The 22436-nt window shown below is 43.2% G+C and overlaps 1 protein-coding gene and 1 pseudogene across 1 annotated transcript in view; one reads left to right on the forward strand and one right to left on the reverse strand.

The window, feature by feature from the left end:
• The window catches only part of LOC129815328 (lysyl oxidase homolog 2A-like), a 71350-nt gene extending 56129 nt beyond the window's left edge, over window positions 1-15221 (reverse strand). The window contains exons 1-3 of the mRNA XM_055869034.1: window positions 14961-15221; window positions 12635-12969; window positions 4166-4341 (exon numbers count right to left, since the gene is read on the reverse strand). Coding sequence (XP_055725009.1) covers window positions 4166-4341; window positions 12635-12929 — 471 coding nt within the window. The 5' untranslated portion in view covers window positions 12930-12969; window positions 14961-15221. The remainder of the gene's footprint in view (window positions 1-4165; window positions 4342-12634; window positions 12970-14960) is intronic.
• A 1406-nt stretch (window positions 15222-16627) lies between these two features.
• Window positions 16628-22035, forward strand: LOC129816023 (ribonuclease inhibitor-like; annotated as a pseudogene).
• The last annotated feature ends 401 nt before the right edge of the window (window positions 22036-22436 follow it).

Raw genomic sequence — 22436 nt, forward strand, 5'->3', positions numbered from 1 at the left:
GTGTGTGTGTGTGTGTGTGTGTGTGTGTGTGTGTGTGTGTGTGTGTGTGTGTGTGTGTGTGTGTTTCATCCACTATGTTGTCATCTCCTCCGTACCAGTCAGCGGGGTCTGGGTCTCTGTGAGTCACCTGGTAAGCATTCCAGACACCAGAGAGGGGTTCTCAAATGGGCCGTCACCATGGTTACGCCAGAAAGAAGGGCCTACTGTGGTAAAGTTCTCAGGCCACAAACGGACCATAGCGCGCTGAGCTCAAATGTATCTCGTTTCCTGCTGTAGGCAAATGTGAGCGCACTAGTGTCACATCTGTTGGCGTTGTATGATGTCACATTTCCTGGCCTACTGGGTGGGATCTCCTTTCATCGTCTGGTTCCATTCACATTTTCTCTCCTGAGCAAGTCTCAACCTAAAATACTTTCTCAATGTCACTGTTGCCCTAATAGGTTAAATTTAACATGTTCAAGCTCTGGTTTGTTGTTAACCTTATGTAGACGTTTAAAGTAATTCTAAATAAGTGAAACCGAAATAAACAGTATTTGCAGAATTGCAAAAACTGCTTCTTTCTGTGAATTCAGGGCCCTCCAAGTCAAAAGTCAAATTCAAAACTTAGTGTGATCCCTAAACTTAGCTAAGGCTGTTTTTCAACTCCCAGAGAACTGCCAAAATCAATACAGCTACAGTCAAACTTGAGTTAAACTAAACTCAAGGATTAGTGTTGTGTACAGGCTGATTGTGTTTGATATTTGATTTAGCCTTAGTTACAATCACAGTCCAGACCTTTTTTTTCTTTTTTTTCTCTTTTTAAAAAAAATGTTTATCCCATTTTCTCCCCAATTTTCATGGTATCCAATCGCTAGTAATTACTATCTTGTCTCATCGCTACAACTCCCATACGGGCTCGGGAGAGACGAAGGTCGAAAGCCATGCGTCTTCCGAAGCACAACTCAACCAAGCCGCACTGCTTCTTTAACACAGCGCGCCTCCAACACAGAAGCCAGCCGCACCAATGTGTCGGAGGAAACACCGTGTACCTGGCCCCCTTGGTTAGCGCGCACTGCGCCCGGCCCGCCACAGGAGTCACTGGAGCGCGATGAGACAAGGATATCCTTACCGGCCAAACCCTCCCTAACCCGGACGACGCTATGCCAATTGTGCGTCGCCCCACGGACCTCCCGGTCGCGGCCGGCTGCGACAGAGCCTGGGCGCGAACCCAGAGACTCTGGTGGCGCAGCTAGCACTGCGATGCAGTGCCCTAGACCACTGCGCCACCCGGGAGGCCCTCAGTCCAGACCTTTTAAGGGAACCCCCACTTGTCTGAATGGAATGTGAAATCATTTCTCATGAATATCTCATGAAGGATTACACAGACATCCTCCTGTTTTCTACCCTTCTACCTACAAATCAGCTGGGATAGACAATCTGGACGCTCTCTTTTTAAAATTATCCACCGAAAATGTTGCAACCCCTTTTACTAGCCTGTTCAACCTCTCTTTCGTATCGTCTGAGATCCCCAAAGATTGGAAAGCTGTTGCGGTCATCCCCCTCTTCAAAGGGGGAGACACTCTTGACCAAAACTGTTATAAACCTATATTCATCCTGCCCTGTCTTTCCAAAATCTTTGAAAGCCAAGTTAACAATCAGATCACCGACCATTTCGAATCCCACCGTACCTTCTCCGCTATGCAATCTGGTTTCCAAGCTGGTCATGTGTGCACCTCAGCCACGCTCAAGGTCCTAAACGATATCACAACCGCCATCGATAAAAGACAGTACTGTGCAGCCGTCTTCATCGACCTGGCCAAGGCTTTCGACTCTGCATTCTGCATTCTCACAGCATTCTCATCTGCAGACTCAACAGCCTTGGTTTCTCAAATGACTTTCTCGCCTGGTTCACCAACTACTACTTCTCTGATAGAGTTCAGCGTGTCAAATCGGAGGGCCTGTTGTCCGGACCTCTGGCAGTCTCTATGGGGGTGCCACAGGGTTCAATTCCTGGGCCGACTCTTTTCTCTGTATATATCAATGATGTCGCTCTTGCTGCTGGTGATTCTCTGATCCACCTCTACGCAGACGACACCATTATGTATACATCTGACCCTTCTTTGGACAATGTGTTAACAAACCTCCAAACGAGCTTCAATGCCATACAACTCTCCTTCTGTGGCCTCTAACTGCTTTTAAATGCTAGTAAAACTAAATGCATGCTCTTCAATCGATTGCTGCCCGCACCCGCCCGCCCAACTAGCATCACTACTCTGGACGGTTCTGACTTAGAATATGTGAACAACTACAAATACCTAGGTGTCTGGTTAGACTGTAAACTCTCCTTCCAGACTGACATTGAGCATCTTCAATCCAAAATTAAATCTAGAATCGGCTTCCTATTTCGCAAACAAAGCCTCCTTCACTCATGCTGCGAAACATACCCTCGTAAAACTGACTATCCTATCAATCCTTGACTTCGGCAATGTAATTTACAACATAGCCTCCGAACGCTCTACTCAGCAAACTGGATGTAGTCTATCACAGTAACATCTGTTTTGTCACCAAAGCCCCATATACTACCCACCACTGCGACCTGTATGCTCTCGTTGGCTGGCCCTCGCTACAGATTTGTTGCCAAACCCACTGACTCCAGGTCATTTATAAGTCTTTGCTAGGTAAAGTGCCGCCTTATCTCAGCTCACCCATAGCACTCGCTCCAGCAGGTATATTTCACTGGTCACACCCAAAGCCAACACTTCCGCCTTTCCTTCCAGTTCTCTGCTTCCAATGACTGGAACGAATTGCAAAAATCACTGAAGCTGGAGACTTATATCTCCCTCTCTAACTTTAAGCATCAGCTGTCAGAGCAGCTTACAGATCACTGTACCTGTACACAGCCAATCTGTAAATAGCACAACCAACTACTTCATCCCCATATTGTTATTTATCTTCTTGCTCTTTTGCACCACAGTATCTCTACTTGTACATCATCATCTGCACATCTACCACTCCAGTGTTAATGCTAAATTGTAATTATTTTCGCCTCTATGGCCTATTTATTGCCTACCTCCCTAATCTTCTACATTTGCACAGACTGTACATAGATCTTTCTATTGTTATTGACTGTACGTTTCTTTATGTGTAACTCTGTGTTGTTGATTTTGTTGCACTGCTTTGCTTTATCTTGGCCAGGTCGCAGTTGTAAATGAGAACTTGTTCTCAACTGGTCTACCTGGTTAAATAAAGGGGAAATACAAAATAAAAACCTCCCTTTCTTTCTACCCTTCTACCTCCTGTCCTCTCTACCCTTCTACCTCCCTTCCTCTCAACCATTCTACCTCCCTTCCTCTCAACCCTTCTACCTCCCTTCCTTTCTACCCTTCTACCTCCCTTCCTTTCTACCCTTCTACCTCACTTCCTCTCTACCCTTCTACCTCCCTTCCTTTCTACCCTTCTACCTCCCTTCCTCTCTACCTGTCTACCTCCCTTCCTCCTACCTCCCTTCCTCCCTACACTCTCGAAAAAACGGTACCAAAACAGTTCTTCAGCTGTCCCGATAGGAGAACCTTTTTGGTTCCAGGTTGAACCCTTTTTGGTTCCAGGTAGAACTCTTTTGGGTTCCATGTAGAACCCTCTGTAGAAAGTGTTCTGCATGGAACCAAAAAGGGTTCTTCAAAGGGTTACCTTATTGGAACAGCATAAGTACCTTTATTGGTTCTAGATAGCACCTTTAAGAGTGTACCCTTCCACCTTCCGCCCTCCCTACACTTCCCACTCACTCCTTCCTTACCCTTCCACCTTCCTACCTCCCTACCCTTGCACCTCCCTCCCTGCTCTACCCTTCCACTTCCCTTCCTGTCTCCAACAGGTTGGAGCATGGAAACTGGGTTTGACGAAAGGGTTTACCGTAAGACATTTCGACACTAGATCCCTGATATCCAGAATTCTTTCCCCCTAACTCCTTTCAAACGTTAAACACATATTCTCAGCTATTGCTCCACATCTGTCTTGCATTTCTGTGAAATTGCACCGTAACAGCATCCAACAAAAGCAAAGAAGCAATCATGTATGGTGTGTGTGTGTTGTGTGTATGTGTGTTTGAGCGGCCGTGCAGCCGTGTGTACATAAGTGTGTGTGTCTGTATTTATATGTGCTAACATGTGTGTTTATGTTTTAGGCTTACCTCCACACTGTTGGTGAAGCTACTGATGAACTTGAAGCCGGGGATGCGTCTCTGGTTACACACCACTCCCACGTCCTCAGAGTGTTTGCAGTCGGACACTCCGAAGCCATTGGACTTACACTGGGCCAGTGTTCTCTCCCGCCCTGAACAGTGGACATTGTCCAGCCAGATCCGACCTATGAACAATGGGGGATGGAGACACCTCTAATGACCACACATTAATTTAAGGGAACCCTCACCAACACCCTATATCAATTTTAAGCTTCAACAGACAACACCTTTGGGTAACACTTTGGGCCAGTCTCATTGTGGACTAAAACATACTTTCAATATATTGTATTTTCTCCATTGAAAATCCAGGACTAGGCATAATCTAGACTGAATAATGGCGCCAGAAGGGCATGGTTGCCGTTTTACAGGCTCCTAACCAACTGAGCTATTTTGTGTGTTTTTTCGCATTGCTTGTAACTTATTGTGTACATAATGTTGCTGCTACCGTCTCTTATAACCGAAAAGAGCTTCAGGATATCAGAACAGCGATTACTTACCTCGAACTGGACAAAGATTTTTTCTTTAATGAGTCCGACGCAAAGGATTTACTGCTTCTCCGAGACCAGGCCCAAATTCACGCCATTCGCGTGAAGAAAAGACGGAAATACAGGGGGTGGAAATCGGGGTGCCTTGTGAGAATTAATCCGCAAGTGGGTAACCCGCCTCTACCATCCATTCTATTGGCCAACGTGCAATCACTGGAAAATAAACTGAACAATCTCCACTCGAGACTATCTTACCAACATGACAGTAAAACAGTAATACCTTGTTTCACCGAGTCGATATGGATAAGATTCAGTTGGCTGGGTGTTCTGTGCATCAGCAAGACAGAACAGCTACGTCTGGTAAGACGAGGGGTGGTGTGTCTATTTGTCAATAACAGCTGGCGCTGTTAATTTTTAAATGTTTTATTTAACTAGGCCATTCAGTTAACTTCTTTGGGGTACCTCCCCTTCTTCTCAATTTCCGCCTAAAGACATACCCTAATCTAACTGCCTCTAGCTCAGGCCCAGAAGCAAGGATTTGCATATTCTTGGTATCCTTTGAAAGGAAACACTCTGGATTTTGTGGAAATGTGAATTGAATGTAGGAGAATATAACACAATAGATCTGGTAGAAGAAAATACAAGGAAATAAACATACGTTTTCTGTTTTTTATTGTTGCTGCATCATCTTTCAAATGACCAAGAACAGCCAAACATACAGATAGGATGCTGTGGATGATTTGAATGAAGAACATAAGATGGCAACAATAGCTGAGCAAAGTTTTAGACAGATAACTAGACAGATAGAGCTACATGACATTGAGCATGAAGTCACCCAGGTGTCCCACACAAATGTACCCAAATGTACCCAAGTGGCCGAATTGGTACAGTGATACATTTTGAAGGAAATAACTATATACAAAATACATAAATGCTATTCTAACACACCCCCCAAAAATAAATATATATATGTATGAAAAAATAAATAAATAATAATAATAATAATAATAATAATAAACAAATAACAAGGGTAACTATTTACACATTTTCTATTTACAATATTGTATATTTTATAAATAAATAAATAGATAAATATTGTGAAGACCCTCAGCCCTCAGTCCTGGTGCCATGGCCCATAGCAGTCTCTTTCTGCTGCAAAGCAGAGGCTTACTGAACAGGTGGTGCAGGTGATGGGGCATTTCCTGTGACAAAGGGCACAACGTCGCCTTCCCACTGTGCCCTTTTTGCCCTGAGGCACATTCATGCCTGCAGAGATTAATCTGGGCAGGTGAACACCACTGGTTGACGGAGCAGAAGGTGCTGCAGTGGACTTGCTGTAGCTAGCAAGCTCCTGGATGAGCAGCTCCCTGAAGGCTAATCTGTGAGATGGGGGGCTGTCTCAATCAATTTCCTCTATAATTTGGGTTAAATCTGAATACCTAGACTTTGTTTTAGCTTTTCCTGATTTATTCGCCATAATTTAAATATATAAACTTGTTGAAAATGCTATTGAATATGTACCGCTATGCGTAACACTCGTGGCTCCGTCAAGTAGGATTTGCAATGGCGAATGAACCTCTTTTACGCCAGAGTTTACAACAAAGGCTGGTCTTCAAACGTATAACCATTACATATTGCCGTTTACCTCAGCTCATTGGCTATCGTCCAAGCTAGATTTCAAGATGATCAGTGGTCAATGGGCCAAAATACAGTCAATCAACGATAGACCGGTCCTACCATTGGTGCGCAATGAGGTCATTGATTGGTGTCTTCAAATCGGTTTGTTTCGGTCAATACGTCCCAGGAAAAGAGCCATCATGTATGGTTATGTTAGTAACAACCAGAGGATTGCAATGAAACCAACCATGACTGGATAAACGTTTGTTTAGTGTGTGTAATTACCACGAACGCTTCGTCCAAAGTTGAATGAGACGGAAATCACGACGCAACCGGTTTACAAATGTTTCGTGTTAGGCTATAAAAATATATTTTATCAAACAAAACGAACATTCAATGTGTAGTTAGGACACTTGGCATTGCCACCAGAGGAAGATCTTCAATGGTAAGCGATTTATTTTATTGTTAATTCTGACTTTTGTGACGTAATGCTTGGTTGGAAAATGCTAGTAATACTTGTGTGTGTGGGGCGCCGTCCTCAGAAAATCGCATGTTTGCTTTTGCAATAAACCTTTTTGAAATCTGACACGGCGGCTGGATTAATAAGACGTTCATCTTTTAAATGATGTAAGATACATGTATTTACAAGAATGTTTAATACAACGAATGGTGTATTTATAATGTTAGCTCTCTGCAGTTTCACTGGATGTTGGCCTGGTGGGACGTTAGCGTCTCACCTACCCTAGAGAAATTAAGAAAAGTATTATTTTCAATGACAGCCTTGTTCAGGGGCAGAATGACAGATTTTTTATTTTATCCTTGTCAGCTTGGGGACTTGATCTTGTAACCTTTTGGTTACTAGTACAACACGCTAACCACTAGGCTACCTGCCGTTAATGAGGACTTGAGGTATCGGTCGCCTGAGGTAGAGTACATCATGACTGAGTGGGGGACTGAGTGGCGCAGCAGTCTAAGTGTAACTATAGACTCGGGATCGATCCTGGGCTGTATCACAACCGGCCGTGATCGGGAGTCACATAGGACAGCGCACAATTGGCCCCGCATCATCTGGGTTTGGCCAGGGTAGGCTGTCTTGTAAATACAAATTTGTTCTTAACTGACTTGCCTAGTTAAATAAAGGTTAAAACATTTTTAAGATAAACTGCAGACCACACTATCTACCAAGAGAGTTTTCATCTATATTTTTCGTAGCTGTCCACCACAAACCGAGGCTGTCACTAAGACCGCACTCAACGAGCTGTATAAGGCCATAAGCAAACAAGAAAATGATCATCCAGAAGCGGCGCTTCTTGTGGCCGGGGACTTTAATGCAGGCAAACTTAAATTCGTTTAACCAGCATGTCACATGTGCACCAGAGGGAAAAAAACTCTAGACCACCTTTACTCCACACACAGAGACGCTTACAAAGCTCTCCCTCGCCCTCCATTTGGCAAATCTGACAATAATTCTATCCTCCTGATTCATGCTTACAAGCAAAAACTAAAGCAGGAAGTACCAGTGACTCGCTCAATACAGAAGTGGTCATATGATGCGGATGCCAAGGTACACAGACTGGAATATGTTCCGGGATTCATCCAATGGCATTGAGGAGTATACTACCTCAGTCACCGGCTTCATAAATAAATGCATCGATGAAATCGTCCCCACAGTGAAGGTACGTACATATCCCAAACAGAAGCCATGGATTACAGGCAACATATGCATCGAGCTAAAGGTTAGAGCTGGGAGTACAGGAGGAGTGGGACAGTAATCCAGACGCCTATAAGAAATCCCGCTCTGCCCTCAGACAACCTATCAAACAGGCAAAGCATCAATACAGGACAAAGTTTGAATCCTACTACACCGGCTCTGACGCTCGTCGGATGTGGCAGGGCTTGCAAACTATTACGGAATACAAGGGGAAACCCAGCCATAAGCTGCCCAGTGACGCGAGTCTACCATACGAGTTAAATGCATTTTATGCTCGCTTCGGGGGAAGAAACAGTGAAGCATGCACGAAAGCATCAGCTGTTCCGGGAAGACTGTGTGATCACACTGTCCGTACCCGATGTGAACAAGACCTTTAAACAGGTCAACATTCACAAGGCTGCGGGGCCAGATGGATAACCAGGACATGTACTCAGAGCATGCGTGGACCATTTTCAACCTCTCCTTGACCAAGTCTGTAACACCTACATGTTTTAAGCAGACCACCATAGTCCCTGTTCCTAAGAGAGCGAAGGTAACCTGCCTGAATGACTACCGACCCATAGCACTCACCATCCTCCCGGAAACCCTAAACCCACTCCAGCTTGCATAACACCCCAAAATATCCACAGATGAAGCAATCTCAATCGCACTCCACACTGCCCTTTCCCACCTGGACAAAAGGAACACCTATGTGAGAATGCTGTTCATTGACTACAGCTCAGCGTTCAACACCACAGTGCCCACAAAGATCATCACTAAGCTAAGGACCATGGGACTAAACACCTCCCTCTGCAACTGGACCCTGGACTTCCTGACGGGACACCCCAGGTTGTAAGGGTAGGCAACAACACATCTGCCACGCTGATCCTCAACACGGGGGCACCTCAGGGGTGCGTGCTTAGTCCGCTCCTGTACTCCTTGTTCACCCATGACTGCATGGCCAAGCACGACTCTAACACCATCATTAAAACCTCATTAAAACCTTAAGGAGCCGTCCCTTTTATTTCAATTTTCGCCTGGAACGACATACTAAAATCTAACTTCCTGTAGCAGGAGAAAGGCCATAATGTATTACTCCAGCCCAGGTGCAATATACATTTTGGCCACGAGATGGCAGCAGTGTATATGCAACGTTTTAGACTGATCCAATGAACCATTGCATTTCTGTTCAAACTGTATCAAGACTGCACAAATATGCCAAATTTGTTTATTAATAACTTTTTATGTTCAAAATTGTGCACTCTCCTCAAACAATAGCATAGTATTCTTTCACTATAATAGCTACTGTAAATTGGACAGTGCACAGATTAACAAGAATTAAAGCTTTCTAGCAATATCAGATATGTCTATGTCCTGGGAAATTTTCTTGTAAATCGCATTAGCCTACGTTAGCTCAACCGTCCCGTGGAAGGGACACTGATCCCGAAGAAGTTTTTAAGTTTGCTGACAACTGATCACTGACAACGATGAGACAGTGTAAGGGCTGTCGTTCTCCTCATCCTCGGACGAGGAGAGGAGAGAAGGATCAGTGGACCAAAATGCAGCATTAGGGAAATAAGCCATCTCTTTATTCGACACGACGGCAACACGAAAACAAAACACTTACAAAATTACAAAAACAAGAAAACGACGTAGACGAAACCTGAACATGAACTTAACTGACTAAACGTAGAACTCACGGACAGGAAACAGACTACATCAAACGAACGAACAGCCAAACAGTCCCGTATGGTGCATACATCGACGACACAGGAGACAATCACCCACAAACAAACAGTGAGAACACCCTACCTAAATATGACTCTCAATTAGAGGAAAACGCAAAACACCTGCCTCTAATTAAGAGCCATACCAGGCAACCCAAAACCAACATAGAAACAGAAAACATAGACTGCCCACCCAAAACTCACGCCCTGACCATATACACATACAAAAACAACATAAAACAGGTCAGGAACGTTACAGACAGCCTATAGGGAGGAGGTCAGAGACCTGGCAGTGTTGTGCCAGGACAACAACCTCTCCCTCAACGTGAACAAGACAAAGGAGATAATCGTGGACTACAAGAAAAGGAGGGCCGAACAAACCTCCATTCACATCGACGGGGCTGTAGTGGAGCTGGTCGAGAGTTTCAAGTTTCTTGGTGTCCACATCACCAACAAACTATCATGGTCCAAACACACCAAGACAGTCGTGAAGAGGGCACGACAACTCATTTTCCCCCTCAGGAGACTGAAAAGATTTGGCATGGGTCCCCAGATCCTCAAAAATATCTACAGCTGCACCATCGAGAGCATCCTCACCGGTTGCATCACCGCCTGTTATGGCAACTGCTCGGCATCCAACCGTAAGGTGCTACAGAGGGTAGTGCGTACGGCCCAGTACATCTCTGGGGCCAAGCTTCCTTCCATCCAGGACCTATATACTAGGCGGTGTCAGAGGAAGGTACAAAAAATGATCAAAGACTCCAGTCACCAAAGTCATAGACTGTTCATTTAATTTGATTTGATTTGAATCTGGGTCCAGGACCTTAATGAAGTGGGCATGAGATTGCTCAAATCCATTTTTAAAGATTTTAAAAGCCCAGTGCAATCAAAATGTGATTTTCCTGTGTTTTATATATATTTTCATACTATTAGGTTGAAATAATAATGTAAAATTGTAAAAAAAAATATATGATAATGCCATTAAACTGTAAGAGCTGTTTGAAAAGCCAGCCTGAAATTTTGTTAATAGCCCAATAAGAAAGAGAGTTCCAAACGTTCCTGCCAATAACAGCTAGTTATTGGCTCCCTACTCCCTACACTCCCAGACAGTTCACTCCCTACTTAGACCACTCTCAGACAGTCCTAGCAAAATTCTTGCTTGAGAAATTGCTCTTGGCTAAAAATATATTTTTGTTTCTTTTGACCATATAATTTGAAAACAATCACAGGAAGGTACTTAATTGTTACCCCAAAATTATTTGATATTGAGATAAAAACATTTGCGTTGGACCATTAACTTATATCATGACAGTTCATGACAACTCACCTTTTCACTTAGGTTAGACTGACCAAATTTGACCATTTCATGCAAGATATGTGTTACAGAATTTATGTTGCCATCACCTGTCAAAAAAATGTGTATGGCTCTTTAGACTAATCTAAATGGTCTAATCAATCACAACAGACCTTCACAACCACATTACATTGTTGGAATCCAATCCAACTACATGGTGGGGATCATCAGTCAGTCTGCTCTCCAACTATGTGTTCCAGAACAGTCTGAATCAGTGGTGTGGGATGAGGGAAACCAAACGTAGCACAGTGATCATGGAAATACAGAATAGGCCTCAGGCTCTTTCTGTAATTAGTCTATAACCCAGACACTGGAGAAGCTGAATATGAGCCACAACAATAAATGTTACTTCTTAGCTAATACTTACAACATGACTTCAGGGGCTGCAAGTAGCCTAGTGGTTAGAGTGTTGGGCCAGTAACCGGAAGGTTGCTGGATCAAATCCTCAAGCTGACAAGGTAATTCTGCCCCTGAACAAGGCAGTTAACCCACTGTTGGCTGGCATTGTAAATAAAAATGTGTTCTTAACTGACTTGCCTAGTTAAATAAATAATATCTATACATCCTTTCCTGGCAGGAAACACCTAGCAGATAACATTTTGATAACTCAGCCTTTTGTGATTATAAATGTTGCAAAAAGAAATTGCTCTGGGGATGTTGGGCAGATATTCACACCTATTCCTATGTTACCTATACCGGCTGCGACAAAAGCCTAGCTTTCCCAGCTTTCCCAACTCTCCAGTCTACATAGTTCAAGATCAAGAAACCCTTTGGGCTGCACATGCAGTGAACATTATATGACTTCTATCTCAGCAGCTCAAAACAGAGTCATATGTTCCATGAAAATCCCGTAACTAATGCAGCACGTTTCCCATGTCTGGGATCGTAATCCCTCAAAAACCACTGTTTTACCCATTGAAGTCTAGCTAGCTGATACACACCAATCAAACTTTGTGTGGGGAAAATGACTGGAAAATGGAAACACTAAGCCAGACACATAGACATAATCTCATCATCCCCCTTGTTTTGTAAGAATATCTCTAGTATTGTCGTGTGTCTAATGACTTTCCCAACTCCATAAATCTGATTGAAGGTTGCAAATGGAACAGTATTGAGATGTATGGAGCTCTGGCTGCTCTCTATAAAAGCCAGATGAAAGATGTTATTAAACCAACCTCCCATCGTCAAAGACTCATGTGTTCCCATTGAGACATATCCTCGTTAATCCTAATCATAGTCCCTGCAAAGAGGGGCATACTATATCTCATCTTTCTAATTTACCTGGGTAATAGAAAAAGTCACTCTGGAATACGTTACAAGAATGATGATCATTCTAATTCCAAATATTGGACCACCTTATGCTACAATATGCTGGACCCAATCTTTGTTGCAGTCTGTCATTGATTCTCAAAGGAAACAAATATATTTTTTCATATATTTCACTGAACTATCCCTTTAATTAAGTCTTAATGGTCAAAGTGGATTTCCAATTACAACATGTTACTGAACTATCCCTTTAAGCCCCTACTCCTCTGTGTTCCTTACCTTCTCCCTTGCCGTACTTGGAGGACGGGGACCAGGACACGGCCTCCACGTAGCCCAGCTCTCTGCACAATATGTTGGCCGCATGGATAGAGAAGTCGTCGTCGCACACCGTGCCCCACTCGCCATTGTAGTAGACCTCCACCCGGCCCTCGTAGTGCTTGCGTTTGTCCCCTGCCAGACGCAGCTGGATGATGGGGGTGCCAGGGGGAAGCTCGGTGTCCGACTGGGCCTGGCATAGTGCCCACACACAGAGTAGCATGGCTAGGTGACACAGGAGAGGGCACCGAGACGGCATGGTTCGGAAAGGGCAGGGAACTCACCGCACTGTGTGTAAACTGGAGGAGGGAGACACGGACCAGAATGATCAATGAATGACTGAAATAAGCAAGGTAATGTATTTAGGCAACTTGAAGACTGTATTGTGCTATGAGTTGCTGAAATGAATGGAATCATATTTGAATTCAAAGTTGAGTGTGAAGGGATATTCATGTATGAAAAGGGTTTTTTCTTTTTACATGTTTTAACGATTGAGGGACCTCTGAACCGATTGAATATCTGATACCAACAGAAAACGAAAGCTTATTCAATGGACCAGCTACAGCTTGTGTGGTGAGTGGTTTGAGTCACATGGTCAGCATGTTTGTTGCATTTCATCAGCCAGAAAGAAGAGTCTTCTTATGTTTTGACATTATCCTCAGTTGTCAGTCATCAAGCAGTCATTAGAGACTGGCTATCTGGCAGACATTCAGCCTCACGGGCTTCTCCAACAACCTAGACCTCACCACAATTCCAGGGTGGACTGAGGATTGGGTATGGTGGTAACAAAACCGTTTTATCTTGCGGTGAGCAAGGAGATATTTCAGTTTCAGAGAGAGCGAGAGAGATGATTGGATTGATGGATAGATGGCTAGATGGATGGGAAGACGTCACCATCCAGCTCAAACATTTTAGACCCCAAAAACCGATTGCTCCCTAATTATTATGCTGATGTAACTGTGTTGCTTCACCATTTACTGAGAGAGGTTTGTGTTAAGGTCGTCAGCAGCGCAGCTAGAGGTTTCTCCTGTTGCTTGGCTGAAGGAATGGCATGCCCCAGACAGGTACTCAACTTTGTGGGCCTAATGCGTTTCACATGTGGGCTCATGCTATGTTCTGCATGCTCCTATCTTTTCATCTCTGGCTGGGCCAGAGCTCATACTACCCCTCAGGGCTGTGGAACCAGATAAAGGGAATTTTTGTTTTATCTCTCTTTTCAGCCAGGCCATGAGAGTGTCAACGGTGAGTGGTCTTTGAGGGGGGAGAGGGGACAGCCCTGCACTGTCACGCCCTGGCCTTAGTATTCTTTGTTTTCTTTATGTTTTTTAGTTAGGTCAGGGTGTGACATGGGGAAGGTATGTGTTTTTGTATGTCTAGGGGTGTTGTATGTGTATGGGGCAGAGTAGAGTAGTGGTGTCTAGTTATGCCTATGGCTGCCTGGATTGGTTCTCAATCAGAGACAGCTGTCATTCATTGTCATATTTAAGCCATATTTAAGGCAGCCATAGGCAGTAGGCTTTTGTGGGGTGTTGTCTATGTTGAACATTTGTTGCTTGTCTGTGCACTTACGTTATTTAGCTTCACGGTCGTTTGTTAGTTTGTGTATAGTGTTCGTTTCGTGTTTTTTCTCTCTTCCAAAATAAAGAGATGTATTTTGCACACGCTGCGCCTTGGTCCTCTCTCTCTCACGAAGACGATCGTGACATGCACCTTGTAAGCCCCAGCCAGGGGCAACTTTTCCTGTCAATGTCATGGTGATGACAAAACTTAGGGGTGGGGGAAAAGTTAAAAATAATCACCCTTAATACTCACGAATATCATTATTTCCCCTTCATAATATATATAACCAGGACGTTTCTTACATCGAAAGATGTTAAAAGGGATTTGTCTGCACTTTTTCAACATTTCTGACTGGCTTTCAATCTTTCCCTGACCTAGAAAACTACACTCCACTCCATGGTGAATCTGTGTGCAACTACAATGTGGCTCTGAATTCAGATTAAAAAATTGTAATCACTTCAGCAGCAGTAAAACAAGGAGCTTGATTGCTTTAAATATTGCAGCTAACTAGTTAACTATAAATATTAAATACACTAGCTACGGGAATAATGGAACATAATTTCCTTCAATTAGCATACCTTTAGTCGAAGTTACTGCTATTCAGAACAACCATATAGCCTGATCAAACATCATGTTGACGATTATAATGCGCGTATAGGCTATTCACGATCGTTATTTAATTTAAATGTAAATATAATAACTATAACATGCATACAAAAGACCCACTTACTTGAAGAAAATCAGAAGACGCACTCGCGCCAAAAGGAGAAGCGTTTCAATCGAATGTCTATGCTGCAGCAGTGATTTGATCACTTTATCGAGTATGTTTTCCAGCCTCCCACCTCTACCTCAGCAGGTCGGCCGCAGTCCTATAACCACCTTCAATCCAGTGATTCCTCGAAACTTTCTCCTCCTCCAGTAATAGGCCTATCAATGGAAGCAGAGTCCTGCAGTCATGACGTCTTCGGGCATCCTTCCTTCCCGGTGTCCACAGGAGGATTACGAAAGCAGCTGAACTTGACTTGTTTTAGGGACTATTATACATTTTGCCTGTTGCTAGGTGAAGAAAACAACATTTCCACCAAAACAAATAGCCTAAATAATTTTTCAATAAAGGCTTACTATATAGATCCCCTAAAATTGACATTAGATTGCACCAGCTGCAACCCAATACTAGAGACTAGCCTAAACTACCATCACAACCATTCTAATATTTGAAGTCTCCAAACTCTTTCAACAACAAAACATTTCAAGAGGTGTGAACAAACTCCTGTGAACAATAATGTTTCAAAATGACAAGTGGATGTAACTCTATTCTGGGAAGACTGTGATGGAAGTTTTCAACATATTCAATGTCAATGTTAAGTAAAGGCAAAATGGTTGAGATAGATACACCCTCACTCTGACCTGGTTGAGTTTCTCCAGCATCTGACTCTAATTATTCTGACATGTAGTTAAACTAGGCATAAGTCCTATCTATGGTAGTCCTATCAGTAGCCCTACCTTTAAATGGATCCTTCCTTGAGATAATCACTGACCTGGAGGTGAGAGGATAGGTTAAAAACATGTTTCCACTTCAGTGCCTCACCAGCACTGTATTTTTTAAATACTTAACACAAAAATACTTTCCCAAGCAATGTCATTTGAGTCAGTCTGCACATTTTAAAGTTGGGTTAGTAGTTTAAAAGATATGTTTTCCTTATCATTACAATATTATTGTACACCCTTTCCCTGCAGTCATTTATTTCTGGTATTTGGTATCCAAAGGTCAGTTGTAGGTGGCCCCACTTAGAAGGTAAAGTGCATGCAATTTAATTAAGAGGTGCACAAACAACATTTCTCAAGCATCTTCAAGAATAGAAATGGAAAAACTTCAGTGAGTTGATCTGGAGATGTTCTAGTTATGATTCCAGGCCACAAAAATGTAAAGACCCAACTAATGATGAAAACATATTAAATGTATTGTCTGATTCTAGTAAAGTAACAAAGGAAGCAGAGCTATCCGCATAATAGAGATAAGGACTTTATCTAGCGCAATTATTATCACAATCTCTACCTAGATAGAGCACAACCAACAAATAATATTATAGGCTACAGTAATTATTCTAGTAAAATAATACTATTAAAAGGTAAAACAGGTGCTTATGCAAACGTGAACATTTGTTTCACTAGACTGTGACCAAGTTTATTGATTCAACATTGAGAAGGCAACAGTCTTTATTATCAGGCTCAGGCTAAGACACAGATGCAGACACAGGAGGCGGATAAAGTCAGTTCTGGGAAGACTAGGAAAAACTAGAGCACAGGAAACACGGGAACACGCTGATAGGACTTGACAGGACAAGACGAACTTGCAACAGACAAACAGGAAACGCAGGTATAAATACACAGGGGATAATGAAGGGAGATGTGAGACACCAGGTGGGGTGTCAAGACAAGTACAAAGACAGGTGAAACAGATCAGGGTGTGACACTTTATCATTGACCTTGGATCCGAGATATAAATAATTGACAAACATGAGAAGAGAACAAGAATCACAGAAACTGAAGAAAAAAAAACGAATTAGAAATGTAAATAGAAATAGAAAAAGGCATAGAAAAGGCATTCCATATTCCCAAATGATCCCCATCAAGATGTTTCCAGATGTTGATGATTGTATTGTGCTTCATTGTATTTTCCTTCAAATGTTGTGTTTTATGACCATCATAAGACCTTCTGTATTATTGTTTTATTCGACTGTAAAATACTGTATGCTGGATGTCTTTGGTTATAGGTTCAATAAGTGTCGCTGAGGAGAGAGAGAACAGGGGCACTGTCTCTAAAATTAATCTCTCTGGGGAACATGAAACCAACACAAAAGCTAAAAGGTGGGAGGAAAGGGAGAGAGAAAGAAAGAAAGAAAGAGAAAGAGTGTGTGTGCGTTTCCAAGCGAGCGTGTGCGTGTGTTTTTGTACACTGTTTTGTACAGCCAAAATGTATGTGAGCTTGTACATTATCATTAGACAGCATGCATTAGAGACTGAAGGTCTCTGTGGTGTTGAAGCCCAATGCAGCAGGAAACCAGACTCACCTGTTCCCAGCTGTGTCCATGAAGAGTGACCAGTCTATGGGATGACCAGACGTATTCAGAAAGGGAGACGGTTCTACTGAACAAAGGTATGAGGGCTGTATTTTATATAAAATATGCCCATATGAAATTCATTAACGTGCAGGTTTGGGGAGTAACTGATTGCATGTAATCTGATTTCCAAAAAGAACAGCTAAAATGTTGTAATCAGATTCCAGATACTTTTGAAAAACTGGATGATTACTTCTTGGATTACTTTTAAATTCAGAAAGGATGATTGCGGAAAAATACATTATGTCACTTTTTGTTTTCTTAATGTCATTCAATTCGGGATTGAAAACAGGTGCAAGTTTAAATTTGAGTGAGTCTGACCACAAGTCTGAGACTACTATGTTGACACACCAAACGCGTTTGATGGATCCTTTTTGTCTTCTTCTAATGCCTCTCAAAGAGAAAGTAATCCCAAAGTAATCAGATTGAGTTACTGAGTTTGGGTAATCCAAAAGTTCCATTACTGATTACAATTTTGGACAGGTACACTACCGTTCAAAAGTTTGTGGTCACTTAGAAATGCCCTTGTTTTGCTCAGTTGTGCACCGGGGCCTCCCACTCCTCTTTCTATTCTGGTTAGAGCTAGTTTGCGCTGTTCTGTGAAGGGAGTAGTACACAGGGTTGTACGAGATCTTCAGTTTCTTGGCAATTTCTGGCATGGAATAGCCGCAATTTCTCAGAAAAAGAATAGACTGACGACTTTCAGAAGAAAGTCCTTTGTTTCTGGCCATTTTGAGCCTGTAATCGAACCCACAAATGCTGATGCTCCAGATACTCAACTAGTCTAAAGAAGGATAGTTGTATTGCTTCTTTAATTAGGACAACAGTTTTCAGCTGTGCTAACATAATTGCAAAATGGTTTTCTAATGATCAATTAGCCTTTTAAAAGGATAAACTTGGATTAGCTAACACAACGTGCCATTAGAACACAGAAGTGATGGTTGCTGATAATGGGCCGATGTGCGCCTATGTAGATATTCCATAAAAAATCTGCCGTTTCCAGCTACAATAGTCATTTACAACATTAACAATGTCTACACTGTATTTCTGATCAATTTGATGTTATTTTAATGGGGGAAAAGTTGCCTTTCTTTCAAAAACAAGGACCTTTCTAAGTGACCACAAACTTTTGAACGGTTGTGTAACTAGTAACTGTAACTGATCAAATTTAGAAAGTAACTTACCCAACCCTGTGTGCATGTGTGTGCGAGTAAGTGTGTGTTTTTGTGTGTACAGCGTAGTCTACAGTTCAATAAATCAATCAATCAAATGTATTGATAAAGCCCTTCTTACATCAGCTGATGTCACTGATGTCACCTAAAACCCCAAACAGCAAGCAATTCAGGTGTAGAAGCACGTTGTATATGTACAGTTCCGTTGTATATGATATCATCAACATTAGACAGCATCAATTAGAGACTCAAGGCCTGTCTCTGTTGAGTTGAAGCCCAATCCAGCAGGAAAGACCAGATTCACCTTTTCCCAGCTGTGTGTCCATGAAGAGTGACCAGTCTATGTCCCATTGACTATATGTTTTCAGAAAGGGAGACGGTTCTACTGAACAAAGGTACGAGAGCTGTATTACACAGGTAGGCCATCCAGACATAACTTGGTACACAAAATACTGAACATTCTACTTTTTATTTAGACTGAATGGGTATAATCTTACAGAGAGTTGTTGCACTTTTCTGGCCCCGACTCTCAGCTCAAACTCCTCACAAATGAGAGAGCTGAACCCGAGTGACAACAACCTGCAGGATTCACGAGTAAAGCTGCTCTCTGCTGGACTGGAGAGTCCACACTGTAAATTGGAGACACTAAGGTCAGTATTCATGTATTTTTTAAACAAAAGAGTATAGTTCAACGTGTTTATATAGGCCAATACAAACCTAATATATTTGGTAATGAGAATTGAGCTTCACTGCTCCCAATCTACATAATGATAGAAAAATCCAACCTCAAAAAGAATCAGCATCCTTGTCATGTTTGTTATAGGAAGAGGTGTATGAACTCAAATCAATGTACACTGCTCAAAAAAATAAAGGGAACACTTAAACAACACAATGTAACTCCAAGTCAATCACACTTCTGTGAAATCAAACTGTCCACTTAGGAAGCAACACTGATTGACAATAAATTGCACATGCTGTTGTGCAAATGGAATAGACAAAAGGTGGAAATTATAGGCAATTAGCAAGACACCCTCAATAAAGGAGTGATTCTGCAGGTGGTGACCACAGACCACTTCTCAGTTCCTATGCTTCCTGGCTGATGTTTTGGTCACTTTTGAATGCTGGCGGTGCTCTCACTCTAGTGGTAGCATGAGACGGAGTCTACAACCCACACAAGTGGCTCAGGTAGTGCAGCTCATCCAGGATGGCACATCAATGCGACCTGTGGCAAGAAGGTTTGCTGTGTCTGTCAGCGTAGTGTCCAGAGCATGGAGGCGCTACCAGGAGACAGGCCAATACATCAGGAGACGTGGAGGAGGCCGTAGGAGGGCAACAACCCAGCAGCAGGACCGCTACCTCCGCCTTTGTGCAAGGAGTAGCACTGCCAGAGCCCTGCAAAATGACCTCCAGCAGGCCACAAATGTGCATGTGTCGGTACCTAATGGCAGTCAGGCTACCTCTGGCGAGCACATGGAGGGCTGTGCGGCCACACAGAGAAATGCCACCCCACACCATGACTGACCCACCGCCAAACCGGTCATGCTGGAGGATGTTGCAGGCAGCAGAACGTTCTCCACGGCGTCTCCAGACTCTGTCACGTCTGTCACATGTGCTCATGTGCTCAGTGTGAACCTGCTTTCATCTGTGAAGAGCACAGGGCGCCAGTGCCGAATTTGCCCATATTGGTGTTTCTGGCAAATGCCAAACGTCCTGCACGGTGTTGGGCTGTAAGCACAACCCCCACCTGTGGACGTCGGGCCCTCATACCACCCTCATGGAGTCTGTTTCTGACTGTTTGAGCAGACACATGCACATTTGTGGCCTGCTGGAGGTCATTTTGCAGGGCTCTGGCAGTGCTACTCCTTGCACAAAGGCGGAGGTAGCGGTCCTGCTGCTGGGTTGTTGCCCTCCTACGGCCTCCTCCACGTCTCCTGATGTACTGGCCTGTCTCCTGGTAGCGCCTCCATGCTCTGGACACTACGCTGACAGACACAGCAAACCTTCTTGCCACAGGTCGCATTGATGTGCCATCCTGGATGAGCTGCACTACCTGAGCCACTTGTGTGGGTTGTAGACTCCGTCTCATGCTACCACTAGAGTGAGAGCACCGCCAGCATTCAAAAGTGACCAAAACATCAGCCAGGAAGCATAGGAACTGAGAAGTGGTCTGTGGTCACCACCTGCAGAATCACTCCTTTATTGAGGGTGTCTTGCTAATTGCCTATAATTTCCACCTTTTGTCTATTCCATTTGCACAACAGCATGTGCAATTTATTGTCAATCAGTGTTGCTTCCTAAGTGGACAGTTTGATTTCACAGACGTGTGATTGACTTGGAGTTACATTGTGTTGTTTAAGTGTTCCCTTTATTTATTTGAGCAGTGTACAATAAACCACTCATTTGCTTTTGTAAAATGTTCATTGTGATTGTTCAGCTGACACAAAAAAAGATAGCTGCCACACTCCCTCTCGAGATTTTAACACTATGTGTATAAAATAATTTAGTGTTACTGGTGTTACTGTTTAGTATCTATCCTGTTGCCTAGTCACTTTATCCCTACCTATATGTACATAGGTACCTAAATTACTTCGTACCCCTGCACATTGACTCGGTACTGGTACCCCCTGTATATAGCCAAGTTATCGTTACTCATTGTGTATTTATTACTTGTGTCATCATTTGTATATTTTTCAATTAAAAAAAATAATAATTCTCTCTGCATTGTTGGGAAGGGCCCGTAAGGAAGCATTTCACTGTTAGTCTAATTTGATTTGATATGCTACATGTAGAAATCATGATACTGTAACGTCCGGGGTGTAGTGGGTGAGAAGCCAGGCGCAGGAAGCAGAAAGTTCAGGGTAGTGCTATTCCTTTTAATGCACAAAAACCGGTGGACATAAACCAACCCCACAAAACACAGGGCGCACACCAAAACAAATGCCCCAAACACGTGGGGACTTAAACAGTCCAGCAAAACCCATAGAAATGGGAAACCCGTAATTCACAGACGTGTACACACGTACACCAAACAATCCTCCACAACCAGCAGCCCGACTAATCAGCCTAAAACACAAACAGGTGAAACCAATAAACAGAAAGGGGAAAAGGGATTAGTGGCAGCTAGTAGGCCGGTGACGACGACTGCCGAGCGCCACCCCAACAGGAAGGGGAGCCACCTTCGGTAGGAGTCGTGACAGATACAGTCTCTACAGGCTTTCAAGCTGCCTGGTCACAGAGGAAGGCTGTGCTTCTCTGGCCTCAGCTCTCAGGTCAAATCCCTCCCATCTGAGAGAACTGGACCTGAGCTACAACCACCCAGGAGACTCATGATTAAAGCTGATCTCTGCAGGACTGGAGGATGGAAAAACTCAAGTATGTTGAGGGTTTGTGTCAATCTGTTTTCATGTTACACACAGGTAGACCATGTGTGTGTGTGTGTGTGTGTGTGTGTGTGTGTGTGTGTGTGTGTGTGTGTGTGTGTGTGTGTGTGTGTGTGTGTGTGTGTGTGTGTGTGTGTGTGTGTGTGTGTGTGTGTGTGTGTGTGTGTGTGTGTGTGTGTGTGTGTGTGTGTGTGTGTGTGTGCGTGTGTGTGTGTGTTTGCGCATACGTGTGTAAGTAAGTGTGATACTGAATCATGGTTTGTTTTTTCCCTACAGTGTTGAGTGATGACTGCTTTGAGGAATAACTTACTGTGTGAAGCTAAAATGTATTGAGATGAAACTTGAGAGATTGATCTGAAACCACAAAGATTCTGATTCAAGTTCCAGATTGTTCCTTCCTGGAATAAACATTCTGGAATTATTGATTACAGCAAAAGAATAAAGGAGTGCTGAATGCAGAGTTCGGTTTAAAGTCAGACATCAGCTAATTATTCATGATGCGATACGTAGCTGGAGAGCAATAATCTATGGTTTG

Source organism: Salvelinus fontinalis, chromosome 18 (assembly GCF_029448725.1).
Source record: "Salvelinus fontinalis isolate EN_2023a chromosome 18, ASM2944872v1, whole genome shotgun sequence".
NCBI lineage: Eukaryota > Metazoa > Chordata > Actinopteri > Salmoniformes > Salmonidae > Salvelinus > Salvelinus fontinalis.